Raw genomic sequence first — 25,680 nt, 5'->3', positions numbered from 1 at the left:
ACCGGAGTTTCGGTTTTCATTTTTTTAGGAAAAAGTCGAGCTTTTTTCAGCGTTTACATTTAAGTACAGTCTTTATAAGTTGTATATTTATGAAATAGTGTACAACTTATCTAATTTTATCGATAGAAAACATAACAAAAAATGTATAAGAAAATCTTACTATAATAATGTTACCAGGTTGTAAAATAAAGTTTCATTTTCATTTTTTTAACTGATTTGTTATATTTCATGCTTGACAGACTTGAACATTTATTTAAGCGCAAGAAACATTCAAATGAAATGCATTATTTAATCACATTCATTGTTTAATGGAGCTTTGAAACTCTGGAACTCCGGACTTGAAATGCTCAGCATCAAAACCTGACTCCGGAACTGATATAGTCCCATTTTCAAGCCCTATCTTGGAGGTAAAAATTCGAGTCACGTCCGTAGCTGTATTTTTCTCCATATTTCAAATACGATGCACCTATAAACTCCAAGTTACAACTAGCACGAAAAATGTCTTCTATACTTACCTAATCGAGTTTCTAGAAAATTGAATTATGTGCTATGTTTTGGCTTTAAGACATTCGTGAACTAATCATTTTTATTATAATACTAGACGATGCCCGTAGCTTCGTCCGCGTGGAAATAAGTTTAAAAAAAATCCGTTGCTAATCCGACATAAAATATATGTGTTAAATCAGGGTATAAGCTATCTCCATTTCTTCATCGCCAGCCAAATCGGTTCACTCATTGGGGCGTGAATTAATAACAAACATACACACATATATACAAACTTTCTTCTTTATAGAGGTTTCTTTTTAATCCGGTTTCCGGGAAAAAAAGCCCATGCCCGTCTCCTCCAGTGGTACCTCTGTATCACCTTAGTGGCGATCTAGGGGGTTTTGGTAGGTATCATCATCATCATCATCAACCAATAGACGTACACTGCTGGACATTTTTTTTTATTCAGATACAAGTTAGCCCTTGACTGCAATCTCACCTGGTGGTAAGTGATGATGCAGTCTAAGATGATAGCGGGCTAACCTGGAAGGGGTATGGCAGTTTTTATTAAACCCATACCCCTTTGGTTTCTACACGGCATCGTACCGGAACGCTAAATCGCTTGGCGGTACGGCTTTGCCGGTAGGGTGGTAACTAGCCACGGCCGAAGCCTCCCACCAGACCAGACCAGAAATTTAGAAATTATAAAATTCCAAACCCCTGCCAGGAATCGAACCCGGTACCTCCCACTATTAAGACCACAGCGCTCACCACTGCGCCAGGGAGGTCGTCACATAGGTCTCTTGTAGGGACTTCCACACGCCACGGTCTTGCGCCGCCTGGATCCAGCGGCTCCCTGCGACTCGTCTGATGTCGTCCGTCCACCTAGTGGGGGGTCTTTCAACGCTGCGTCTTCCGGTGCGAGGTCGCCATTCCAGCACCTTGGGACCCCAACGTCTATCAGTTGTACGAACTATGTGCCCTGCCCTTTGCCACTTCAGCTTCGCAACCCGTTGAGCTATGTCGGCTACTCTAGTTCTCCTACGGATTTCCTCATATCTGATTTGATCACGTAGAGAAACTCCAAGCATAGCTCTCTCCATCGCTCCATTGGTAGGTATAAGTCCTACAAAACCCGATGTCTTACCCAGGATGTCGGGTATATTAAGAAGATTTCCTCTCCGTTAACAGCAAAAAGCATTAAAACAATAGATCGTGAACTCGACCTTGCGCAAACCGCTCGTCGCGCAGGTCAGTAGCTCGCGAATGCACTCGGCCGCAGCGCAGTGCGCCACTCAAGCACGTTCCCACACGCTCGCCTTCGCTTCGAGACTCTCCACTCCACTCCGGCTCAAGGTTACCAAAGCGATTGGCGATTCGATCTTTCATTTTTTTGAAAAGCTTTTTATTACAGTCATCATACTTTACTATAGTCATTATGATCATCATGATCAATCCATCACCGTCTCACTACAGAACACGGGTCTTCTCTCAGAGTGAGAAGAGTTTTGGCCATAATCTATCACATTGGCCATGTGCGGATTGGTAGACTTCACACACCTTTGAGAATATTATGGAGAACTCTCAGGCATGCAGGTTTCCTCACTATGTTTTCCTTCACCGTTAAAGCAAGTGATATTCAATTAATTAAAACGCACATAACTCCGAAAAGTTAGAGGTGCGGACCCGGGATCGAACCCCCGACCTCCGATTAGAAGGCGGACGTCCTAAACACTTTTTTAATCATTCCAGTTCACCGAGGAGAAATCCGTTAATGCCCACGAATATATACGTTATTGGCTTGGGCAGAAATAGAAATGTGTGGGATGATATTGACGGTCAATACAAGCAATTAAATATCACTTGCTTTAACGTTTAAGGAAAACATCGTGAGGAAACCTGCCTGTCTGAGAGTTCTCCATAATGTTCTCAAAGGTGTGTGAAGTCTATCACTTGGCCAGCGTGGTAGATTAAGGCCAAATCCCTTCTCATTCTGAAAAGAGACTGCTCTGTACTTAGCCGGCGATGGATTGATTATGATGATAATGATAAAGGACAGCTAATACATAGTTATACCAACATAGAGGTTCGTAGTGGGATTACGATAAAAGGCTAAAACGCAGTCCGATGAAAGCATCCCGGGGGAGTGGCACGAGGCGAGGGAAGTGGGAAACACAACATGGCCGGCAAATAGGAGAAAATGCGGTGAAGTGCTCCTTTGATTAGGATTCATTGCGCCTTTGTACGCACTGCGGTGCGCGGCTCGGCCCCGGGCCCGCCTGGAATTACATCGTGCTGTAACTAGGATCCACATCTGTGCATGTAAGAAACCGGGCTATGATTACTACAGGACTGTCACCTTTGCCCCGGTAAGCCGTGTGTAGTAACTCTACATCAGTAACGTTAATACCTACTGCTTGCTATTGAAATTAAATGGCGAATCGGGAATTTGGAAACACAACATGGCCGGCAAATAAGAGAAAATGCGGTGAAGTGCTCCTTTGATTAGGATTCATTGCGCCTTTGTACGCACTGCGGTACGTGGCTCGGCCCCGGGCCACACGAGTAGATATATAGACCAGAGGGGAAGCTTCATACTAGCGGCTGGCTGTAGGTTCACTCACTCTAGCGCAGCTCACGCACACGACGTGTCACGGACGCTCCGTTTGCCGCCAAACTGGGCGCACGGAGCGTCCGTGGCACGTCGCGGTGTGCGTGAGCTAGTGTGAAGCTTCCCCTCTGGTCTATAATATCTACTCGTGTGCCTGGGCCCTCCTGGAGTTACATCGCGCTGCATCTAGGATCCAAATCTGTTCATGTAAGAACGTAAGTAACGGGTTATGATTACGGGCTTTGATTAGGATTCATTGCGCCTTTGTACGCACTGCGTGACAAAATTATCACGTCATCATATTCTGATTATCTGGTCAGCTTAACACATCTCCGCCCATACCCACTTTGATGGATAAGTTCTTAAGAAAAAAAACAAAAGAAACAATACGGGCCGCACCACCTCCTTTTTGGAAGTCAGTTAAAAATAGAATAATAACGCATCATATTTAGGATTTTTTAAAGTATCTGGAGATGCTGAATATTATGGAAAGTCCTGTAAAAATGCGCGAATTGGCTATAGTATGCGGTTGCATGCTCCGCATCCCTATTACTTTGTGATGACTGCAGTTCAAACGCTCGTGTAACTGGACCTGACGGTTATCGCTGCGCAACTGCTATGTTATTGAATTTTATTAAAATATACTAGCTGATGCCTGCGACTTCGTTCGCGTGGAATTCGATTTTTTTTAAACCCCGTCGGAACTCTATGATTTTCCGGGATAAAAAGTAGCCTGTGTCACTCTCCAGGTCTTTATCTATACCCATGGAAAAAATCACGTCAATCCGTTGCACCGTTGCGACGTGATTGAAGGACAAACCAACAGACAAACACTTTCGCATTTATAATAACTAATAATAAGGGTTGTGATTGCATCAAGTGTCGTAATACACACACTGATGCAGCGATATGCGGGCTCGGAGATTAGTTTTGTATTTCGCATTAGAGTTCAAACATCATCATCATCATCAACCCATCACCGGCTCACTACAGAGCACAGGTCTCCTCTCAGAGTAAGAAGGGTTTTGGCCATAGTCTTACCACGCTGGCCATGTGCGGATTGGTAGACTTCACACACCTTTGAGAACATTATGGAGAACTCTCAGGCATGCAGGTTTCCTCACGATGTTTTCCTTCATCGTTAAATCAAGTGATATTTAATTAATTAAAACGCACATAACTCCGAAAAGTTAGAGGTGCGTGCTCGGGATCGAACCCCCGACCTCCGATTAGAAGGCGGACGTCCTAACCACTAGGCTATCACAGCTTCACACACAGCGGTTCAACAGCTTCACAGCAGTTAAAACATAGTTGTTAGAAATACAGTTATTTGATGTAGGGTTTCAGGTTTCCATTTCGGTTTGACCTAGTTTTAAGCGTTTTCGGCCGACTGTTTCGCAATTTAATCTATATTTTTTGTTTATTTATATATTGCTAACATTTCGTCCACAGTGGTAATCCCATGGGAACTCTTTGATTTTCCGGGATAAAAAGTAGCCTATGTGTTAATCCAGAGTATAATCTATCTCCATTCCAAATTTCATCCAAATCCGTTCAGCCGTTTTTACGTGATTGAGTAACAAACATCCAAACATCCACACTTTCACATTTATAATATTACTAGTGACCCGCCCCGGCTTCGCATGGGTGCAATGTAGATACTAACGTGGTGTCAGTGAAGAGTCTGATTCGAGATTTGAGATTTCTTCCGATATGTTGTGCAAATATCGTCATATTTCAAATTAACACAAACGAATATTAAACTATACATATAAGCCTTTCTTTTGAATCACTCTATCTATTGGTGAAAACCGCATTAAAATCCGTTGCGTAGTTTAAAAGATCTACGCGTTCAAACATACAGACAGCGGGAAGCAACTTTATTTTATAGTACTATGTAGAGACTAGCTGAATCTGAACGAGTGAATCAGCTGTGATAGCCTAGTGGTTAGGACGTCCGCCTTCTAATCGGAGGCCGGGGGTTCGATCCCGCGCACGCACCTCTAACTTTTCGGAGTTATGTGCGTTTTAATTAATTAAATATCACTTGCTTTAACGGTGAAGGAAAACATCGTGAGGAAACCTGCATGCCTGAGAGTTCTCCATAATGTTCTCAAAGGTGTGTGAAGTCTACCAATCCGCACATGGCCAGCGTGGTAGACTATGGCCAAAACCCTTCTCACTCTGAGAGGAGACCCGTGCTCTGTAGTGAGCCAGTGATGGGTTGATCATGATGATGATGAGAGACTAGCTGATGCCCGCGACTTCGTCCGCGTGGGATCAGTCGAATGTTGCATTTCTAGAGCTTCCTAGATAGTTTCTCTATAAAAGGAACAGCAGAAAATTTGCGACGGCCAGTAAGCTTCGATATCAATACATACTCGTACGTCGTATTTGTTATACTTTCGTCTCGCAGTGAACGTATCAAGTGGGATTTTGTGTTTCGTAAGCACGTTTTGTAGACATATCAAGAGATTTTCTGAGAGTCGCCTGAAAAGTTGCCGGAAAATTGTTTCTCTTGTTTGGCACTTTCTGCAAAATACTTGCGCTATTTATCTTAGACTACATGATGCCTGCGACATTGTACTTCGTCTTTAAGTTATATGTCCGTCCCCGGGATATAAGCTAACTCTGTACCTTTCATCAAAACCTGTTGAACGGTAGGGCCTCAATAGCTCAACGGGTAAAGGAGTGGACTGAAAACCGAAAGGTCGACGGTTCAAACCCCGCCCGTTGCACTATAAATTGTCGTACCTACTCCTAGCACAAGCTTGACGCTTAGTTGGAGAGGAAAGGGGAATATCAGTCATTTAACATGGCTAACATTCTTTTAAAAAAAAAACACAAAAACACAAAACGGATGGGCCGTGAAAAGCTAGCAGATAGACCGACACACTTTCGCATTTATAATATTAAGTGTGGATACTAGGCACATTCTACAATGGAACCAACCACGGTAGAAGAACTTGCTATCAAAAGTAGGTTTTTGGTTCAATTCGATTTCTTACGTCAACCATGAAATGAAGTTGCTCTCTGGTGGCTTGCATCGACCATGGCTAGTGGTAGTCGAACCTGTTATACCATATAGCACTAAATTTAGAAAAGCGTGAGTTAGATAGGCTAGATAGCGGTTTTGGGCTTTTAACAAAAAAAAGGAGGTATCATAACTCTTACAAGATAGCGCAATTCCATCAATCTACATCATCATTCATCACATCACCTAGTGAGATTAAAACGCAATCAAACGCATTATCATAAAAAAATATTATGAAAGCGTACGTGAAATTCATATGTCCTTTCGTATACTAATAGCTAACTATATGATGCCGGCGACTTCGTCCGCGTGGATTTAGGTTTTTAAAAAATCCCAGGGGGAACTCTTTGATTTTCCGGGATAAAAAGCGGCATATGTCCTTCCCTGGGATGCAAGCTATCTCTGTACAAAATTTCGTTAAAATCGGTTGAACGGATGGGCCGTGAAAAGCTAGCAGCCAGCCAGCCAGACACACACATTTTCGCTCTTATAATATTAGTATAGCTAGCTATGGTAGCTAACTATGAGTATGTAGGTTCTCGTCGGTTCAGGCTTAACGACATGACAGACGTAAGCCGAGAGACTGATGCTCATTGTTGCTCCTCTGACTAAACTCCTATTACAATGTAAAGGATTATTTAAATGATAAGCAAGCTTGGGAATGAGTTGCTTAACGGCTTTGTGATAGTTCTAATACGTTTCAATAATTTTGTAAAGTGGTGATAATAAAAAGAATACCCGGCTGAGTTTGTTGAGGGCCCTTCTCAGACCTGGGCGCGTTTGGAACCCTCGTAGCTTTAGTTTTAAGTATGCGTAATAATTATCACCACTATATCTTACAAATCTAACACCAGACCAGACCATCAATAAGAGTAATTTATTACCTATTTTGAATAAACCATTTGACTTTGACTTTGACTTTGAAAGATGTAATCGTGTAGGAGATTACGTACTTTGTAGCTATTGTGTTGACGTTGTATTCATTCTATAATTTTTATTAGTATATTCTATCTCTCTTATCATGCGCTTGGTCCTGAATATTGTTTTCTACTGTATATTGGCCTTTCTATTTACGGTTGTCTAGGGAAGGCCTGTGAATATTCACCTAGTTAGAGTGGTTTTTCCCTCACACTGCCTCATCTTATTGTAAGATTTACCTCAATTGTAAGATGGTCCAATCTTTTGTGCAGACGTCAAGGACGAATGTGACCAAAGTAGTGATACTATAGAACAGGTATCATCGTCATCATCACAACCCATTGCTTGGCCTCTACTGAGCACGGATTTTCTCTCATAATAAGAAGGGTGTAAGTAAATCATAATCAACCAAGTGCGGATTTCCAGTCTTCACACACCTTTGAGAACATTATGAAGAACTCTGCCTGAGTTCTTCATAATGTTTCCTCACAATGTTTTCCTTCACCACTTCTTCGTTAGCTTAAAGCTAGTCATATTTAATTCGAAAAATGAAGTAGATAGGTATACTATGGAGGAAATTGTAAGTTCAATAAAATTTTAACAGTTTTAAAAACATAGTGTCAGTTCTAATAATTTAATTCTTCGTATTTTTTAATGCAATTCATGGTGTTTAAATGGTAAATAGTCATAAATAATAGTAGTTGAGCGTGGCTGCTGAAAGAAAGGAAAACGTCTATTTTGCAAATTGTGCCACACTTCACATGTTATACCTAACTGCAGTTGGTTATCCCGCGTCGCTTACTCCAATGCCTCAAGCAGAAGAAGTGCCGAAATAAACTGTGTCAAGCTCAGCATAATGCTACTGGAGGCTAGAGCGATGGTTGCGGCCTACACGTTTCACTTATTGGCGGCGAACAAAATCGATAAGTTCGGCACAGTTAAGCTATTTCTGATAGGGTTACCGCTTATCACTTGCCAATAATCGAGTTTTTTAGTTTTTATTCCAATACAAGTTAGCCCTTGACTGCGATCTCTCTGGTGGTAAGTATAGTCCGTAACAGGTCGAGATGGCAATCGGGGTATGAGGCGGGGGACGCCCCGCACATCCGCAAGTCACCCGCGCTCGCACCTACTGGTTTAACGCGGGAGCTGTACGGGTGTGCGGGGTGTCCCCATCCCGATTGCTATCTCGACCTGTCGCGTACTAGGTATAGTTAGTGGTATTATGTAATACAATATTTCTGAAGTACATATGATAAAGTAAGATACTTGAAGAATGATAATGAATTAGGTAAAACTTATTTCGGAACATTTTTTCTATTCTCAAGAATCGTTATGGAATTCTTGCAAAATTATTATTCCCAGCCATTTTTCAACTTTTTTTCCGTTGCTGCTGTTAGCTCTCAACGGAAAAAATTCTACTTTGTACCTAACAAAGCAGGATTTTTTCCGTAAGTGGAATATTAAAAATGCATACCTAAATTAGCAACCCTAGTTCGACCCAGTTCCCAATGGGCCAGTTCTACTCACCCTGACTCTGAAATAATATAATGGAGCCAACCGCATAACCTCGATTAGATCAATTTTATGAATGGCTCTGTTTTTACCGCATTTTGCTGTGTGTGCCGTTTGATAGCGATCAAATGTACATGCCAATTACTTTTTTGCGAAAACATACCGTCATTCATGGAATTCGTTTTCTTACAGCAAATGAATTCCATTTTTTTTCCGTGGGGAAATCCTCATGGCTTCCACCGCGCCCGGTGAGGCACGGAGGTTATGTCGGACTCTTATCTTAACTGTGCTATGAGTAAGTATACCTACAGCAAACCGCTTGTATGAAGCTCCCTCTCTGTCCTACTCTGTGGCTTAAACAAGAAAGGTCTAATTATTGTTATTACATTTTGTTTATTTCGTTCATTCTATGAGTAGGTATAGATGTTCATTATCATTACGAATTCTAGTTCTTTCTATCATAGCTATAAATATGTCAATTGATTATAGTTATCCATGGGTTTCGTTCATTCTATACGAATTCATTATTATCATTACCTAGATCCGTTATGGCTTTAAACATGTCATGACTTTTAATATTTTCAGTCTACTTTAGATTTTTTTTCTTAATACAGAGCGGCAAAAAATCAATATCAAAATCAAAAGATTTTTAGTCAATTAAACTTTCACACGTACTTTTGAATTGTTAAATGCATCTACCATTGGTTCGGAATGCCTTTCCTACCAATGAGCTACTAAACTTTTCAAAAATACTTTCTTAGCAGATGCCTACGTCATAATAGCTATCTGCATGCCAAATTTCAGCCCGATCAGTCAGTCAATCAGTCAGTCAGTCAGTCAGTCAATCAATCAGTCACCTTTTCCTTTTATATATATTTAGGTAACATTTCTAAAGCTTCACCACTGAGTAGGTATTTTCTACCGACGACGTATAGGCAATTAATGTCCATAAGTTATCAACCTTTTTATAAAAATTGAATTACAACGTTGCCCATAATATAACAATTATTTAGCATGAAATATGGCGATAATTAAAAATTCATCAGCTGGTAACGCGTTAAAGAGCAAGCCACCGCCGACCCCCGAGAGCTATTCCAGCTAATAAGCGATGCCATGCGCGTGAATTGTGTCGCCCAGCGATATTAATGTTCCACTAGATGTGGCGCTTCATAGTATAACGTGGCGGAAACATCTACGCACCTTGCTGGAATGCGCTTCCCCTCGCGCTTCCCCACAACTCGCCCCTTTTCGTCTATCCAGTACCGGTGCCGACGCGAGCGCGCTGCATGACGTCACGAAGCCAGGTTCGCAGATATTTCAGCTGGCTTATAACACGTGGTAGGTTGCCAACGAGTCACACTCAATCGTGTCACAGTGTGACTCGTTGGGAACTCATCGAAACGTGAAAACATCGGTGTTCGCTGTACTGTCAATCGTAATCCGCTTAGACGCATTTAGTTTGTCAAAATTAAACTTGCGCAAAAACTCCAAATTATTCACACAGACATTAGTAGTAGTACCTTCCTAACTTATCTATGTTGCTAGAAACGGACTCCTTCTAAAGCGGATTACGAATTACGATTTTCAGTAGTGAAGACAGCGATATTTGTTGGAATAAGTTGTTACTATAAAGCGCCCTATCTAGTTTAACGTTTATATCGCTGGTGTTGCCCGATAAATTATTCTGCCTTATTAATTAATTGGCCCCTTCCCGTATCTAATATGGGATTATGTTTGTGGGACGCGTGTTGCGAGGCTATAATTTTTCATGTTAACCTACAATCTACACATAATCTACTTCTTTTTTAAATTTAGATGCTCCTTATTCCTCTTGAATCACATCTATTGGTGAAAACCGCATTAAAATCCGTTGCATAGTTTAAAATATCTACCCGTTCATACATACAGACAGCGGGAAGCGACTTTATACTATGTAGAGATGTAGGTACTATCATATTAAATATTTTAAATATTAAATGATACACTGCCAGCGTAGGATTATCTGAATTTTAATTTTAGTTCTCTCTCAATTCATCTTTGTTACTGTCCCAATTCAATTATCTGAAGTCTCTACAAGTATAACAGGGCTTATTAAAATTCCGCCGCCGAAATTATTTTGAAGGCAAATATTGTTAGTCGACTTTAAGGCTTCCAGGCAGAGAGTAGATAATCATATTACCTACTAGAGTAGCAATTACCCCAAAATGGACTCAATCTGCTGTGGAAGCTGTGATCGCCTAGTGGTTAGGACATCCGCCTTCTAATCGGAGGTCGGGGGTTCGATCTCGGGCACGCACCTCTAACTTTTCGGAGTTATGTGCGTGTTAATTAATTAAATATCACTTGCTTTAACGGTGAAGGAAAACATCGTGAGGAAGCCTGCATGCCTGAGAGTTTTCCATAATGTTCTCAAAGGTGTGTGAAGTCTAAAAATCAGCACATGGCTAGGGTGGTAGACTATGGCCAAACCATTCTCACTCTGAGAGGAGGTTCGTGCTCTGTAGTGAGCCGGCGATGGGTTAATCATAATGATGATGGACTCAATCTGACTGGTGTACAGAATCACCATTCATTTGTAATTCAGTCAATTTTCACTGGACTTGCCTTTTTACCTTGTTAGTCAATAATATTGCTGTTTTTATTCTCTGACGCAACTCTTGCAATGAGGTAAAAAGAGATGAATGTATAAGTATTTGACTATATACCGTATCCGCAGAATGAAGTTAGTATAGCGTAGCGCTCTCTCTGTTTGGTACTATCATTTGTTTTGTATGGGATTACGTTACACAGAGAGCGTTATACTGACTTATCCGCGGAATGAAGTTAGTATAGCTCTCTCTCTCTCTCTGTTTTTGTATGGGATGACGTAAAAGAGAGAGAGAGAGCGCTATACTATACTACCGTTAGCTTTATACTAACTTCATTCGGCGGATAGACTTCCAAACTCAATCTTCCCAATCTTGATAATATTTTTGTCTTTGTAATCATTAGTGGGGTTTTTTTGCTCTTAATGTACGAGGTCCGCTGCTCCAGTTAAACTCAACATTTTCAAGGATTTTAGTTGGTCCCGCGGGGGCTTCTCAAGGAAAATGCTGTGGGGAAAATATAACTTAGTAATCATTGGTTGAATTATGAGTTCCTGAAAAACACGAACCGGGTCAATAGGCGCTTAAGGCACGCCCTGATTTATGGTGGTGCGGCCCACCTACCGCCTGAGGATGCCATTTTCTTACACTTATTTCTTAGCGGCCGAACAATTCTCGGACATCTTTATTTCCAGATATATTTTCACACAATTCTTTTATTACCTCGACCTTCTTAACGCCCTTTGTTTAACGCCTTACATTATTATTTCTCAAGCGTACCACCATCTTAGGGCGGTTTCTGACTAGCGTATTTTTTTTGCGCGTATACGGTCGTTTCAGCATACGCGCTTACACGCGCGCTACATTACGCACTTCAAAAAACCAGACTCGCGTATACGGGCATATTTCGGCGTGTTCGCTCGAACCGGCGGTGGTAGCCCGGTGGGTGGTGGTCTCTCGCGGCGCGCGCTTATACGAGCTTAGAAGCGCGTCAACGCTCGTACGAGTTGAGCGTGTGCCAAAACGCGCGCCTATACGCGCCTACATGCGCTTCCAAAAACGAGATCATACGCGCGTATGAAACGCTTGTCTGTAACCGTCCTTATACAGGTTGGTGGATCATTAGTCATTCTGCAACCGATGCTTCTGATATTTTGGATGCTTGTTTTTGATTCTAATCCATGTTTTATCAAACTTACAATTTTTAAAGTAGTTATAGCAATTATTGTAGTAATTTGAGCTGTGCGTTGATAGAACAGTCAGTCAGTCAGTCAGTCACCTTTTCCTTTTATATATTTAGATTTAGAAAATAGTTGCCCAGTAAGTGAACTAACCAGAAGCGTTTTATAGTAAGCTGCCGATTGAATGCAGCTTTCATTTGGCGTGAAACGTGATTATCTAGTCGCGTGCACCCGCTCGAGGGGCTATTGTTATCGCTCTACAGCTACACTATGCACTCTACATCACGGAAATAGAATAAAATCTTTTTTTTGGGTTCCGTACCTCAAATGCAAAAAAGGAACCCTTATAGGATCACTTCGTTATCTGTCTGTCTGTCTATCCGTCTATCCATCTGTCTGTCGTGTCTGTCAAGAAAACCTACAGGGCAATAGGTAAAATCGTTTTAAAATCTCCGCAAGTAATGATCCTATTCTGAAAACTCTTTCACTGCCTACACAGCTACATTATGCCCGAGTTCTACTATCAGTACCCATATTATAAATGCGTAAGTGTGTTTGTTTGTGTTGGTGTGTTGGTTTGTTAGTTTGTTAGTTTGTTGGTTTGTCCTTCAATCACGTCGCATCGGAGCAACCGATTGACGTGATTTTTACATGGGTATAGTTAAAGACCTGGAGAGTGGCATAGGCTACTTTTTATCCCGGAAAATCAAAGAGTTCCCACGGGATTTTTAAAAACCTAAATCCACGCGTACGAAGTCGCGGGAAAATGCTAGTTACTCACATCTTGAATCTTGATACATCTAAAAATACAAGTCACTCCTCTTTTACTACTTCCTCGATTACTACTACGTTTACTAGACGATGTTTTATTGTTTGGCAACTGGCAACGTTCCACGTCGACATTATTTGATGCGACGACGAATTGAATTTTTAGATGCGACGCAAATATTTGTTTGCCCGTTCAAGATTTTATAACTAGTTGACCGACCTTTAGCTTATTATTTATTACTAGCTTGTGCCTACGACTTCGTCTGTGGTACATAATATTATGTAATTTATAGCCTACTAGATGATGCCCGCGACTTCGTTTAATTTTTAGGGTTCCGTACCTCAAAAGGAAAAACGGAACCCTTATAGGATCACTTTGTTGTCTGTCTGTCTGTCTGTCTGTCTGTCAAGAAACCTACAGGGTACTTCCCGTTGACCTAGAATCATGAAATTTGGCAGGTAGGTAGATCTTATAGCTGACATTTGGGGAAAAATCTGAAAACCGTGAATTTAGGGTTAGATCACACAAAAAAAATTAAATTGTGGTCATGAACTAATAATTAGTATTTTCAACTTTCGAAGTGAGTGACTATATCAAGTGGGGTATCATATGAAAGGTCTTCATCTGTACATTCTAAAACAGATTTTTATTTCTTTTTATGCATCATAGTTTTTGAATTATCGTGCAAAATGTTGAAAAAATACGACTGTAATACGGAACCCTCATTGCGCGAGCCTGACTCGCACTTGGCCGGTTTTTTTGTGTGATGTAACCACAAATTCACGGTTTTCAGATTTTCCCCCTAATGTCTGCTATAAGGCCTACCTATCTGCCAAATTTCATGATTCTAGGTCAACGGGAAGTACCCTGTAGGTTTCTTGACAGACAGACGGACAGACAGACAGACAGACAGACAGACAGACAGACAGACAGACAGACAGACAACAAAGTGATCCTATAAAGGTCCGTTTTTCCTTTTGGGGTACGGAACCCTAAAAACGGAAAAATCAATAAATTATACCTAATACTGTTAGATGAAAAATAGAAGCTTGACCTAGAAATACCGGCAGTTATTCTATAGTTCCTTCTTCGCTGTTTAGACATTTGCAGCTGGCGTGTTGCCAGCGCGCAGCGCATGCAATGGCCGAACTTTGTCCGCTACGAATAGTTCACAGAACACGGGCACAGTCCGCGTGCGGCTTTGGCTATCATATCAACAATATTACCATGTATAATACGCGACAGGTCGAAATGGCTATCGGAGTGGGGACGCCCCGCACACCCGCACAGCCCCCGCGATAAACCGGCGCGGGCGAACGCAGGTGTGCAGGGCATTCATACCCCAATATTGCCATCTCGACCTGACGCGGACTATCATCATAATGATCAACCCATCGCTACTACAGAGCATGGGTCTTCTCTCAGAGTGAGTAGGGTTTTGGCCATAGTCTACCACGCTGGCCATCTGCGGATTGGTAGACTTCACACACCTTCGAGAACATTATGAAGAACACTCGGGCATGCGTGTTTCCTCACGATGTTTTCCTTCACAGTTCCCAATTTCTAATGTACTATTTAAAATTGTTCTAGCGAAATAAATATTTTTGAATTATGAATAAATATTCAGAACTCGAAGCTCATCACAAGCATACGAGTAGAGTAGGTCACCGGTGTTATGTAAAAAGACAAAACTTCAGCTGGGTAGTTCTTCAGATGTTCCTCACTCGCCAGAACTGGCTCCATGCCAAACATAACATTATGCAATCGGCAATTTTGTACAGTTGGAGTAATTCAATAAACACACTATGTCAATGTTTGTCTATTACGCGGATATTCTGATTTGTTTTATCTTAATAATTTTAAATACATATCAAAAATTGCGTAACCGGCAGGAATCGAACCTGCATCTTCTGGGTTCGCGTCCGATACCTTGACCAACTCGGCCACGGTTTCGCTTACCGCCAGTGGCGAAATTTGTGATACGTATGTTCTCTCAGTACTGAAGCGACTGATTAATGCCATCTAGTAGCGACACTTTGCAATTACCGAAACTACTTTCAAAGGCCCATATTACAATGAAGCTCTTTGAACGAGAAATGACATTATTTGATTTTTACTATATTTTTTATAATTTTTTAGTGTTCTACACTTCAAGGAAATTACTAAATAATTTATTTATTTGTTTATTTATTTATTATTTATTTGTTTAATAAATAAATAAAAAAATAAAAAAAAATAATGTTTATTAGGTACTAGCTGGTGCTCGTGACTTCGTACGATTGGATTAAGGTATTAAAAAATCCTTTGATTTTCCGGGGTAAAAGTAGCCTATATCACCCTCCAGGTCTTAAACTATACTATACCCATGCAAAAAATCACGTCGATCCGTTGCTCCGTTGCGACGTGATTGAACGACAAACCAACAAACATAGACACTTTCGCATTTATGATATGAGTAGAGTAGTGATGATATGGCTATTGATACAATATCCAACGTCTTCCTTATGATGAAAGCGTAAATTTGACTCGCGTTAGCAAAGCGCGGGACTGCATTTACTTAAACAATATCGTATAATATAATTGTAAATTGAACATTTGAAAAGGGGCAACTGCAGAGTTTCTTGCTAGTTCTTCTCGCTAGGAATGGCATTCTGGACTTGTGGTAAATTCTGTATTCTGTGACAATTTCAAAGCACTTGTAAAAGTTTATTTGAAAAAAAATATATCCTATTCTATTTCAATGGACTGTTCAAATGAGAATATTTTACTTGAACATTCTATACGTAGTATATACTATGTAAAATATGATCTTGTAGTTTTATATTTTAAATGTCCTTGATTATCTCAAGGTCACAGGCACTATGCGGCAATGTTACAGCTAATTTAAAATCCACACCCAAGTTCAGCTCGAAATACTAATCAGAAAATGTTCAGAAATTCCTTACTAGTTGAAGCATTCGTAACTTTTGGCGCGTTGCCAACCGCAAGCAGTAGGCGAAGTGTGTTCACTCCGGTAATTCGGCAAATGCGGCGGATTTGTTTCCATGCAGCGAATCATTTTTACCATGATTCGTGATATATTTTCAACTGGTAACACCTTGTTCTTGCTTGTATTTTATTGAATTCTACCTATTGTCTGACACGCCTAGGGTGAGATAGAGCGCACTCTGAGTTTGCTTAGACTTAAGACACTGTTAAAACGAGACAGAGCTATATCTCTCACATAAATCTGTCTCGTTTTAACTCAATCTTAAGTCTGAGCAAAGGTAAAGTGCGCTCTATAGATCTCAGCCCAGGTCTATTGTATCATCATCATTATCAACTGATAGACGTTCACTTTTGGACATAGGTCTCTTGTAGGGATTTCGAGACGCCACGGTCTTGCGCTGCCTGAATCCAGAGGCTCCCTGCGACTCGCGTTTGATGTAGTCTGTTCACCTAGTGTGAGGTCTTCCAATGTTGCACTTTCCGGTGCGAGTCCGGTGCGGTCTCGCACCGGACTCGCACCACTCTCTATTTGTATATTACACTATAATAGGAAGTAATATATCACTCCTAGCTACAATAATTCAAAAATATGCATCTCCCCTTGTTACTCGTGTTTTACAGTCGAAATACACGCTCGTCCCAATCGAGACGCCCATATATTATCACGACGGTAACCTAATAACATTGCAACAAGAAGGGGAACGATTCGCAAAATACATAACTGTCCAAAAGTGTCTGGTTGAGCAATTTGTACGATAAATAACAGGGACCCCTGGCAAAACACTGCAGCGTTGCGCCGCCGTGCACTACTCGTAGGCATGACCTCGTTTGTTACACTTACTACAATAAGGTTTGGGCAGACAATGCGCGACAGTGGCACCAGCAGCACGGCAAAACTTCGCGGTCGTACAGTTAACAGTGTGCTTCTAGTATCTGATTTTACATTTCGAGCGTGGAAACACAATAGCGTCAGAATAAAATGGACCTAAAAGTCCTTGATTTAAAGTCAAAAATTGAGAACTATCGATTTTAATTTTACAAGGTTTGGCTTGGAAAGTTGGCTGTAAATAATAATACTGAACTTGAGCTTAAAAAAAGGTTGTTAAGTTCCATTTTACTTTAACGTGGAAGTGTTTTGACGCTCAAATTCTATCGAGGTTGTTGAATCTTAATTGTAACACAAGGAAATGTACTTAGTGAGCGAACTGTTCAGTCTTAAATCTTAATGCCTTCAAACAATGGTAGATTATCATTATATTCATCTTCGTGACACTTTTAACACAGCAGTTTTGCTCATCATCAAACGACAGCAGATGGGCCAGACGTATCACGTAATATACGCAGCGCGTCGCTCTCGTCGCGCTTGAATGAATGATTGAATGAAATGAAAGAAAAAGAACGCTTTCTGTTTGTTCAAGCCTTAACTCTAACAATAGCTAGAGTGTACTCTTGTACCAACTGTTTTTACTGTATAGTAGGAGTGCTTAAGTTTCGTTTGATATAGCTATACTACTGTTAACTGTATTGTGAAATAAAAAGTGAATAAATGAGTTTGAGTTATGAATAATAAGCACCTTTCCCCTCCAACTAAGCGTAAAGCTTGTGCTAGGAGTATAATATATAACTATAGTAGTTAGCACCAAGTAGGTAGGAATGAACTCGCAACTTCAGCAAATCGCTTTAAAAAAGCCGACTAGATGTGCAATATAAGATACGTTGAGCGGTTAATCAAGTTTTGATTGGCATTCTGACACCTGGCCCGATTGCCAGCGCCGAGTTAGCTGTCCAAACGCCGGCGTGGGCTTACGGTTTCATGGAAAAAGCTTGAATAACTGGAAAAAATTTAAAACTTTTGTTTTTAGGGGTCGGTTCCTCAAAAGGAAAACGGAACCCTTATAGGATCACTTTGTTGTCTGTCTGTATGTCTGTCAAGAAACCTATAGGGTACTCCTCGTTGACCTAGAATCATGAAATTTGGCAGGAAGGTAGGTCTTATAGCAGACATGAGGGGAAAATTCTGAAAACCGTGAAGTTGTGGTTATATCACAAGAAAAAATTTAAATGTGTTCATGAACAAATATTACTATTTTTGAAAAAAAAAAATCGTGCAAAATGTTAATAAAATACGATTGTAGTACGGAACCCTCAGTGCGTGAGTCTGACTCGTACTTGGCCGGGTTTTTTTGTACCTAAAGATTTGCCGAATTGCTGGTTTTTACCTGCAGTTTTGAATGTTTGACAGGGCAATAAAACGTTTGGACATAAGGGCGGTTTTAGATTAGCGTTATCTTCTGCGCGTATTACGCTGTTTTGGTGTTCCCGCTTCCACGCGCGTTAGTTTTGGCGCTTTTATACATCGACGAAGTCGTGGGCATACCTACTCGTAGTAGGTACCTACAGAAGCCGGCAAGAAATAATGTACATCCACCTTTAGAATGAGATTTCGACTTTGTAGAGTGTTGTCTTTGACACTCATACCTGTGTGACGTTTTGTCGGTCTGAACGACAGACACAGCACTCTACGAAACCGCTATCTCTGTCTGAAGGTCGATGTACAATATTTTCTGCCGCGTACTGTACGGAATGTTTGGAGGTTAGATTAGAGGTACGTCTCCAAAAGCAAAAATAAAAATATTTCAAACTGGTTTTTTTAATCAAATCTTTTGCAAATTAACATTCTCGTCTTTATATGCATCAATAATTAATTAAATTAATATTCAAATATCTTCAGAATCTTGTTAGAGTTAATGTTGTCTAATTTTAATATTAAATGCAGTATAATACGCGACAGGTCGAGATTGCAATCGGGGTGGGGACGCCCCGTACACCCTCACAGCCCCCGCGCTAACCCGGTGCGGGCGAGCGCGGGTGACGTGCGGGGCGTCCCCCCGCCTCATACCCCGTTTGCCATCTCGACCTGTCACGGACTATACTACCTACATAGCTTATGCCCGCGACTTTGTCCGCGTGCACTACACAAATTTCAAACCTCTATTTCACCCCCTTAGGGGTTGAATAGTTTTGGAAGACCCCCCACTAGGTGGCCGGACGACATCAGACGAGTCGCAGGGAGCCGCTGGATCCAGGCGGCGCAAGACCATGGCGTGTGGAAGTCCCTACATGAGACCTAGTGTCCAGCAGTGGACGTCTATTGGTTGATGATGATGATGATGAGGGGTTGTATTTTCAAAAATCCTTTCTTAGCGGATGCCTACGTCATAATAGCTATCTGTATGCCAAATTTCAGTCCGATCCGTCCAGTAGTTTGAGTTGTGCGTTGATAGATCAGTCAGTCAGTCACCTTTTCCTTTTATATATTTAGATCTCTACTAAGTAGTAGTAGCGGAATCTGCAGAAAGTACATATTATGCTATCTTCTAGTACATAAGGTATCTTTACGAATTGTAACACTTCCCAATCATACAGTGGGAAAGTTAGTCAGAAGTGAATGTCATTGTATAGTACAAGTAAACAGGAAATGCAGATGCTCTAAATATCAGTAGGGTACTACATCATCCTGTCACCAGCCCGCGTAGGCGATGCACTGACCGCAGATTTCTCCAGCAATCATTTATGCTAATTAAAACTAAACGCAAACTTATCTTTGTAAGCTGCTTTCGTGATTGAATTATAGCCATTTTGTGCTATATTTAGGTAAACGTGTGCGTTTTAAGCAAATAAATATCACTTGATTTAACCTAAAACCTTGTTAGCTAACCTGCATGCTTGAGCGTTCTCCATAATGTTCTCAAAGGTTCTCCATAAGGTTCTCTATGTTAAATTTGATAATCCGAATTTTATCAGCGTGATGGACTATGGCGTAATCTACTCTGAAAGGAGACCCGTGCCAACCGTGCTCTACTGAGATTGATGACGTTTGCAATACTTATATATATTAAATATTAATGCATATCAATTAAATAAGACTATCGGCAAAGTATAGTACGGCGACAGGTCGAGATGGCAATCGGGGAGGGGACGGCCCGCACACCCGCACAGCTGTCGCGCTAACCCGGTGCGGGCGAGCGCGGGTGACGTGCGGGTGTACGGGGCGTTCCCCCAGCCTCATACCCCGATGGCCATCTCGACCTATCGCGACCCATACCTTCCTTTTACTTATCAAACTTGTGAGTTACGATCACTTCCGATACAATTTAATTATGCTAAAGTATATTAAGTAGTTTTCAAAATGATATGATAAAATATGCGTGAATTGCGCAACTGTATTACATAAACAAAAACAACTAAATATAGATCAATCTGAGCGTTATTTGTCTACGTATTTTGCCACATCGTCAACCGGCCCTGTGGCGCAACGGATAACGCGTCTGACTACGGATCAGAAGATTCCAGGTTCGAATCCTGGCAGGGTCGCACAATCTTTTTCTTTTTTTTCTTTTTCTCTTTTTTTAAAATATTTTTTTCTAATAAAATATATTTTGTTTCAGATAAACCTGCGATTAATTTTGGTGTCCGGAAAAACGAAGGAGTTCGTGTTCAGTCCGGTAGACTCAGCCGGCGACATAGCAGTTCACGTTTACGATAACTGGCCAGAAGGTAATTTCATACCTAATTTATAGTAATTGCATTTCTTAATCTCTTCACATTCGATTCATTAAATTCGTCTAAATTGAGGTAAACATGTCTAAGACTAGATACAGTATTAGAAGACCGCAACTGTCCAAAACAACGAAGTAATCCTTTAAAGGTTCCTTTTTTTCCTTTTGATGTACGGAACCCTATAAAGAAGTGTAATGTGTTCAGGGTTCATGTACGTATAGTACGCGACAGGTCAAGATGGCAATCGCGGTATGAGGTGGGGAGACAACCCGCACACTGGTACATCACTCACATTATCCCGCACCGGGTTAGCGCGGGGCCGTGTGGGTGTGCGGTGCGTACCCACCCCGATTGCCATCTCCAGCTGTCGCGTACTATGGGGTATTATGAATTTCTTTATTCCACCATAACTTCTAAATGCCAGAAAGGATTTGGATGTATGGGGTATCGTTAGACTCCTTACATCCCGAGTGACACTGCCTATAAATTTTGGAAAAAAAACTCTTAATAAACACCAGACCTGCTGGCAGACGAGTTTTCTAAACTTTTAAATTACTTGCTTAGATTGCTATAAGTATCTAGCTGAAGCTCGCGACTTTGTCCACGTGAACTACACAAATTTCAAACCCCTATTTTACCCCCTTAGGGGGTTGAAGTTTCAAAATCCTTTCTTAACAGATGCCTACGTCATAACAGCTATCTGCAAGCCAAACAGGTCGATCCGTCCAGTGATTTGAGCTATGCGTTGATAGATCAGTCAGTCAGTCAGTCAGTTTTTTCTTTTATTTATATATAAAACTGGCTTATGCCCGCGACTTCGTCCGCGAGGACTGCATAAATTTCAGACCCCTACTCACCCCCTTAGGGGTTGAATCCTTTCTTAGCGAATGCTACGTCATAATAGCTATCTGCATGCCAAATTTCAGCCTGATCCGTCTTGTAGTTTGAGCTGTGCGTTGATAGATCAGTCAGTCAATCAGTCACCTTTTCCTTTTATATATTTAGATGATGTTATGCTTACCAATGTTTTAGCAAGTTACATTTCAACAGCAAATTACTATTACTATCAGATAAGAAATTGCTGTTACAATAACCAGAATATACTTGCCCGAAAGGATATTGTGGAAACCATTATTACCAGGTCTCGTTAGTTGTTGGTTAATCTGGAATCTCCGCTAATTAAATTTACTAGTCCAAGGGATGTTGCTGAATCCTAAATTGGCTTACACTATGGCTTAGACAATACTGTTGTTGAGGGTTCCGTTGTTGCCACTAAATTAGACTTGACCATTAGTTGCCTAATTCCAGCTGAAATAGAAACAAAGGGATTCGTGCTTAACTTAGCAGCTCGACTAGTCCGGCAACAAGTCTGACAGCATCTCTACTAATTTACACACAGATTAGTAATCATACAGTTGGACGATTACCTATTTAGAACTAGCTGATGCCCGCGACTTCGTACGCGTGGAATTAGGTTTTTAAAATCCTGTGGGAACTCTTTGATATTCCGGGAAAAAAGTAGTCTATGTCATTCTCCAGGTCTTAAACTATACTCATCCAAAAAATCACGTCAATTCGTTGCACTGTGGCTGACGCGATTGAAGGACAAACCAACAAACCAACAAACAAACACACTTTCGCATTTATAATAAGGGTACTGATTCATTTAACTGATTTTTACAATCTTCGATCAAGTTCACGTTCCTTTACTAGATACTTTAGGATAATACATTCTGAATTCTGTCTACAAACTGACTGTATAAGGTTGCTAATCGGTCATCATAGTAACGAGAATTTCAAATTTTAGTTCAGCACTCAGTAGCAATATCGCTTGTTGTGGACTGTGGAGCTTGATTGAGATTGCTCAATTAGACAGTCAATCCCAGAGCTAATCGGAAATGTTGCCAACTTTCGGGTATTGCTAGTTTAAAACAATGATTATTTTACGGTAAAGGATTTCGCATTAATACAACAAACAAACAAGCCTCAATAACTCAACGAATAAAGGAGTGGACTGAAAGGACCGAAAGGTCGACGGTTTAAACCCCGCTCGTTGCACTATTGTCGTACCTACTCCTAGCACAATCTTGACGCTTAGTTGGAGAGGAAAGGGGGAATATTAGTCATTGAACATGCCTAATAAAGAATATTAGGCATGTTCAATGACTAATATTCCCCTTTCTTCAATTAAAAAAAAGGTACTTACCATAAAGTTAGTATAGTACTTTCTCCGTGTGTCTTATTCCTCATAGGTCATCTGCCATGAGCCCCGTTCTTAGGGTAATAGTACGGTGGGTAGTACCTACCCGACTGAGGACCTTCCACAATTCCGCATATATCTTGAACTATTTCATCTCTTAGGTTTAACAAACTTATTCCCGCGACTTCGTCCGCGTGGACTACTCAAATTTTCATCCCCTATTTCACCCCCTTAGGGATTGAGTTTTCAAAAATCCTTTCTTAGCGGGATGCCTACGTCATAATAGCATGCCAAATTTTAGCCCGATCCGTCCAGTAGTTTGAGTTGTGCGTTGATAGATCAGTCAGTCAGTGAGTCAGCATCTCCTTTTATAAATTTTGATAAATGAGATGGACGCAACTTGGCACAGTATCTCCGAGGCCCAGAGGAAACGAAAAAGGCAATACTAGGATCTCTAAGACTAGCCTGAATATCTTTTTACACATTCAAATTATGCAGAGAACTTTAGACAGAAAGAGTCCTAGCGCTTGAAACCGAGATTCAAGGCTAAAATAAAAAGAAAAACTCCTCCAGATTCCAGACAGACTGAACTCAAAAATTCCCTTCCACTTTCGCAGACAAAAACAGCATTGGAATTTGGCAGCGAACAGATGGCTGATACGAGTTTTTGCAAAGTTTCTTATGGGATACTATTATCGTTACGGCTTTGGCGATAGACAACGTGCTCGCCGGAGCATGGCGTGCCCGTGACACAGTCATTGAAACTACGCCTTGCCTTTAGGGTCTGCGTATACTGGAGGACGGGACGGCAGAGGATTTTAAATTTATCAATTAAATTTAATATTAATTTATCCAATCGAAATAAGGTATAGTATGCGACAGGTCGAGATAGCATTCGGGATATGACGCGGGGGGACCCCCACACCCGCACAGCGCCCGCGCTCGCTCGCACCGGGTTAGTTCAAGGGCTGTGCGGGTGTGCGGGGCGTTCCCTCCCCGACTGCCATCTCGACCTGTCGCGTACTATATTTCAATGCTCGGTGCTCCAGAGATAACTGCGCTGCGATGCTCCTAGGCCAATCATCGAGCATTGAAATAAATGACCTAACTAGCTGATGCTCGCGACTTTGTCCGCGTGGAATTAGGTTTTTCAAAAATCCCGTGGGAACTCTTTGATTTTCCGGGATAAAAAGTACTCTCCAGGTCTTTGATTATACCCATGCAAAAAATCACGTCAATCCGTTGCACCGTTGCGACGTGATTGAAGGACGAACCAGCAAAGAAACACACTTTCGCATTTATAATAATGGTACTGATTTCGATTGGATAAATAATATGAAATTCATTAAGTTTATCAATTGAATTTCCGTCCCATCCTCCAGTCTGCACAGGTCCTTAGTTGCCTATCTGCGCTCAATGGCGTTTTTGCAACGGGACCACTGATGTATGGAACCAAAAGATATGCCTACGGGTTCGAAGCGTGTACGAGAACAAATCGGTCAAGTGCGAGTCGGACTCGCAGGCACAGGAAGAGTTCCGTACCATCGTATGAGAAATAACACTATGTAGGTACTTAATTTGCCATCTTGGTTATTTGTTATTTGAAAAAAATATATATATATATATATATATATATATATATATATATTACGTGAAAGAGGATACGCGTGTAAAAGGGGTGGATAATACGTTGACGGATGACAGAAGTGAGTGGAAGAAAAATACATGTTGTGCCGACCCCACGTAGCGTGGGATATGGTAAGGATAGTAAAGAAGAAGAAGATTATTTGTTATTTTAGCAGCAATAGAAATACACACTCAGTGAAAATTTCAACGCTTTACTATTACGGTTCATGAGATATACCTTTAGCCCGCTGACAGACAGGCAGACAGACGGACGGCCAGAGGAGGATTAGTAATATCAGATAGGTGTGAATCTTCGGTGTTCTCATATCAACGGAATGCCAGCGGTAATGGGATATCCAATGGTGCGATTTAATATTCCGCTTAAAAGAATGAATCTCGCCGCGCTAATGGCGCTCGGCATAATTTATACCCGCGCCTGTTATTAAAGGAGCCATATTTCTCTTGGCAAGTCATTTCTCACTCGCGTTGAAACTCGCACGCTTATTAGGACCAATGTAAAAACTTCGCTTATTTGTAAACAGATATTTTATATTCCGCGTACAGTCATAAGGAATATTAACGCTCGGTTCACATTATTCCAGTAGGCAAAGCGATTTCACTGAGCTTTCAGTTGTCCATAAGTAGGTAGTCATCGTCAACTTGTGACAGCTGTCACCCTTCCCGCACCACTCCACTACCGCAGGAACCTACTCAGTTGTGCGTTATAGGTGTAAAATGAACCTGCATGTTATAGAGGGTTACCTCATTGTCCTTGCCTACATCACGGTAATGTTATAAGCAGTATTCCAACTTCATACAAACGGACGAAACGCGAGCTATACCTACTACCTACGCGCCTCGATCTCGCGGTGCGCTCGTGGTGCAGCCAGTCGCGACTGTGCCGCAGTGACGAAAGGACGGTGTTTTGTTTTTTTAATAACCGCGCGATTTTTTCACTAAAAATAAGTTCAAGTACATATTTAATATGAAAAGTACATATTTAAACACAAAGTAGGCAAATGACAGGTACATATTTAAACACAAAGTAAGCAACAAAAAAAAAAAATTTAATTAAAATGCCGGAAGCGGGCAGCCCTATCGCATGTTGACGTACCGCGCTGCGGTAGGTATTTATTTCAAAGATACGGCCGAGTTACATTACTGTATAGATAACATTACCGTGCCTACATGTTGACACTCGCACATC

The 25,680-nt window shown here is 41.2% G+C and overlaps 1 protein-coding gene and 1 non-coding gene across 2 annotated transcripts in view; both read left to right on the top strand.

The window, feature by feature from the left end:
* UBL3 (ubiquitin like 3) overlaps window positions 1-25,680 on the top strand; it is a 188,489-nt gene that overhangs the window by 133,495 nt on the left and 29,314 nt on the right. The window contains exon 2 of the mRNA XM_034980702.2: window positions 20,536-20,644. Within this exon, the coding sequence (XP_034836593.1) occupies window positions 20,536-20,644 (109 nt within the window). The remainder of the gene's footprint in view (window positions 1-20,535; window positions 20,645-25,680) is intronic.
* TRNAR-ACG (transfer RNA arginine (anticodon ACG)) lies at window positions 20,389-20,461 on the top strand. Its single transcript has one exon. It is a non-coding gene; the product is annotated as a tRNA-Arg (tRNA).

The sequence above is a fragment of the Maniola hyperantus genome, chromosome 22 (genome assembly GCF_902806685.2).
Source record: "Maniola hyperantus chromosome 22, iAphHyp1.2, whole genome shotgun sequence".
Classification (NCBI taxonomy): domain Eukaryota; kingdom Metazoa; phylum Arthropoda; class Insecta; order Lepidoptera; family Nymphalidae; genus Maniola; species Maniola hyperantus.
Note: the sequence above shows the minus strand (reverse complement) of the source record. Positions and strands in the feature narration are given on the sequence as shown.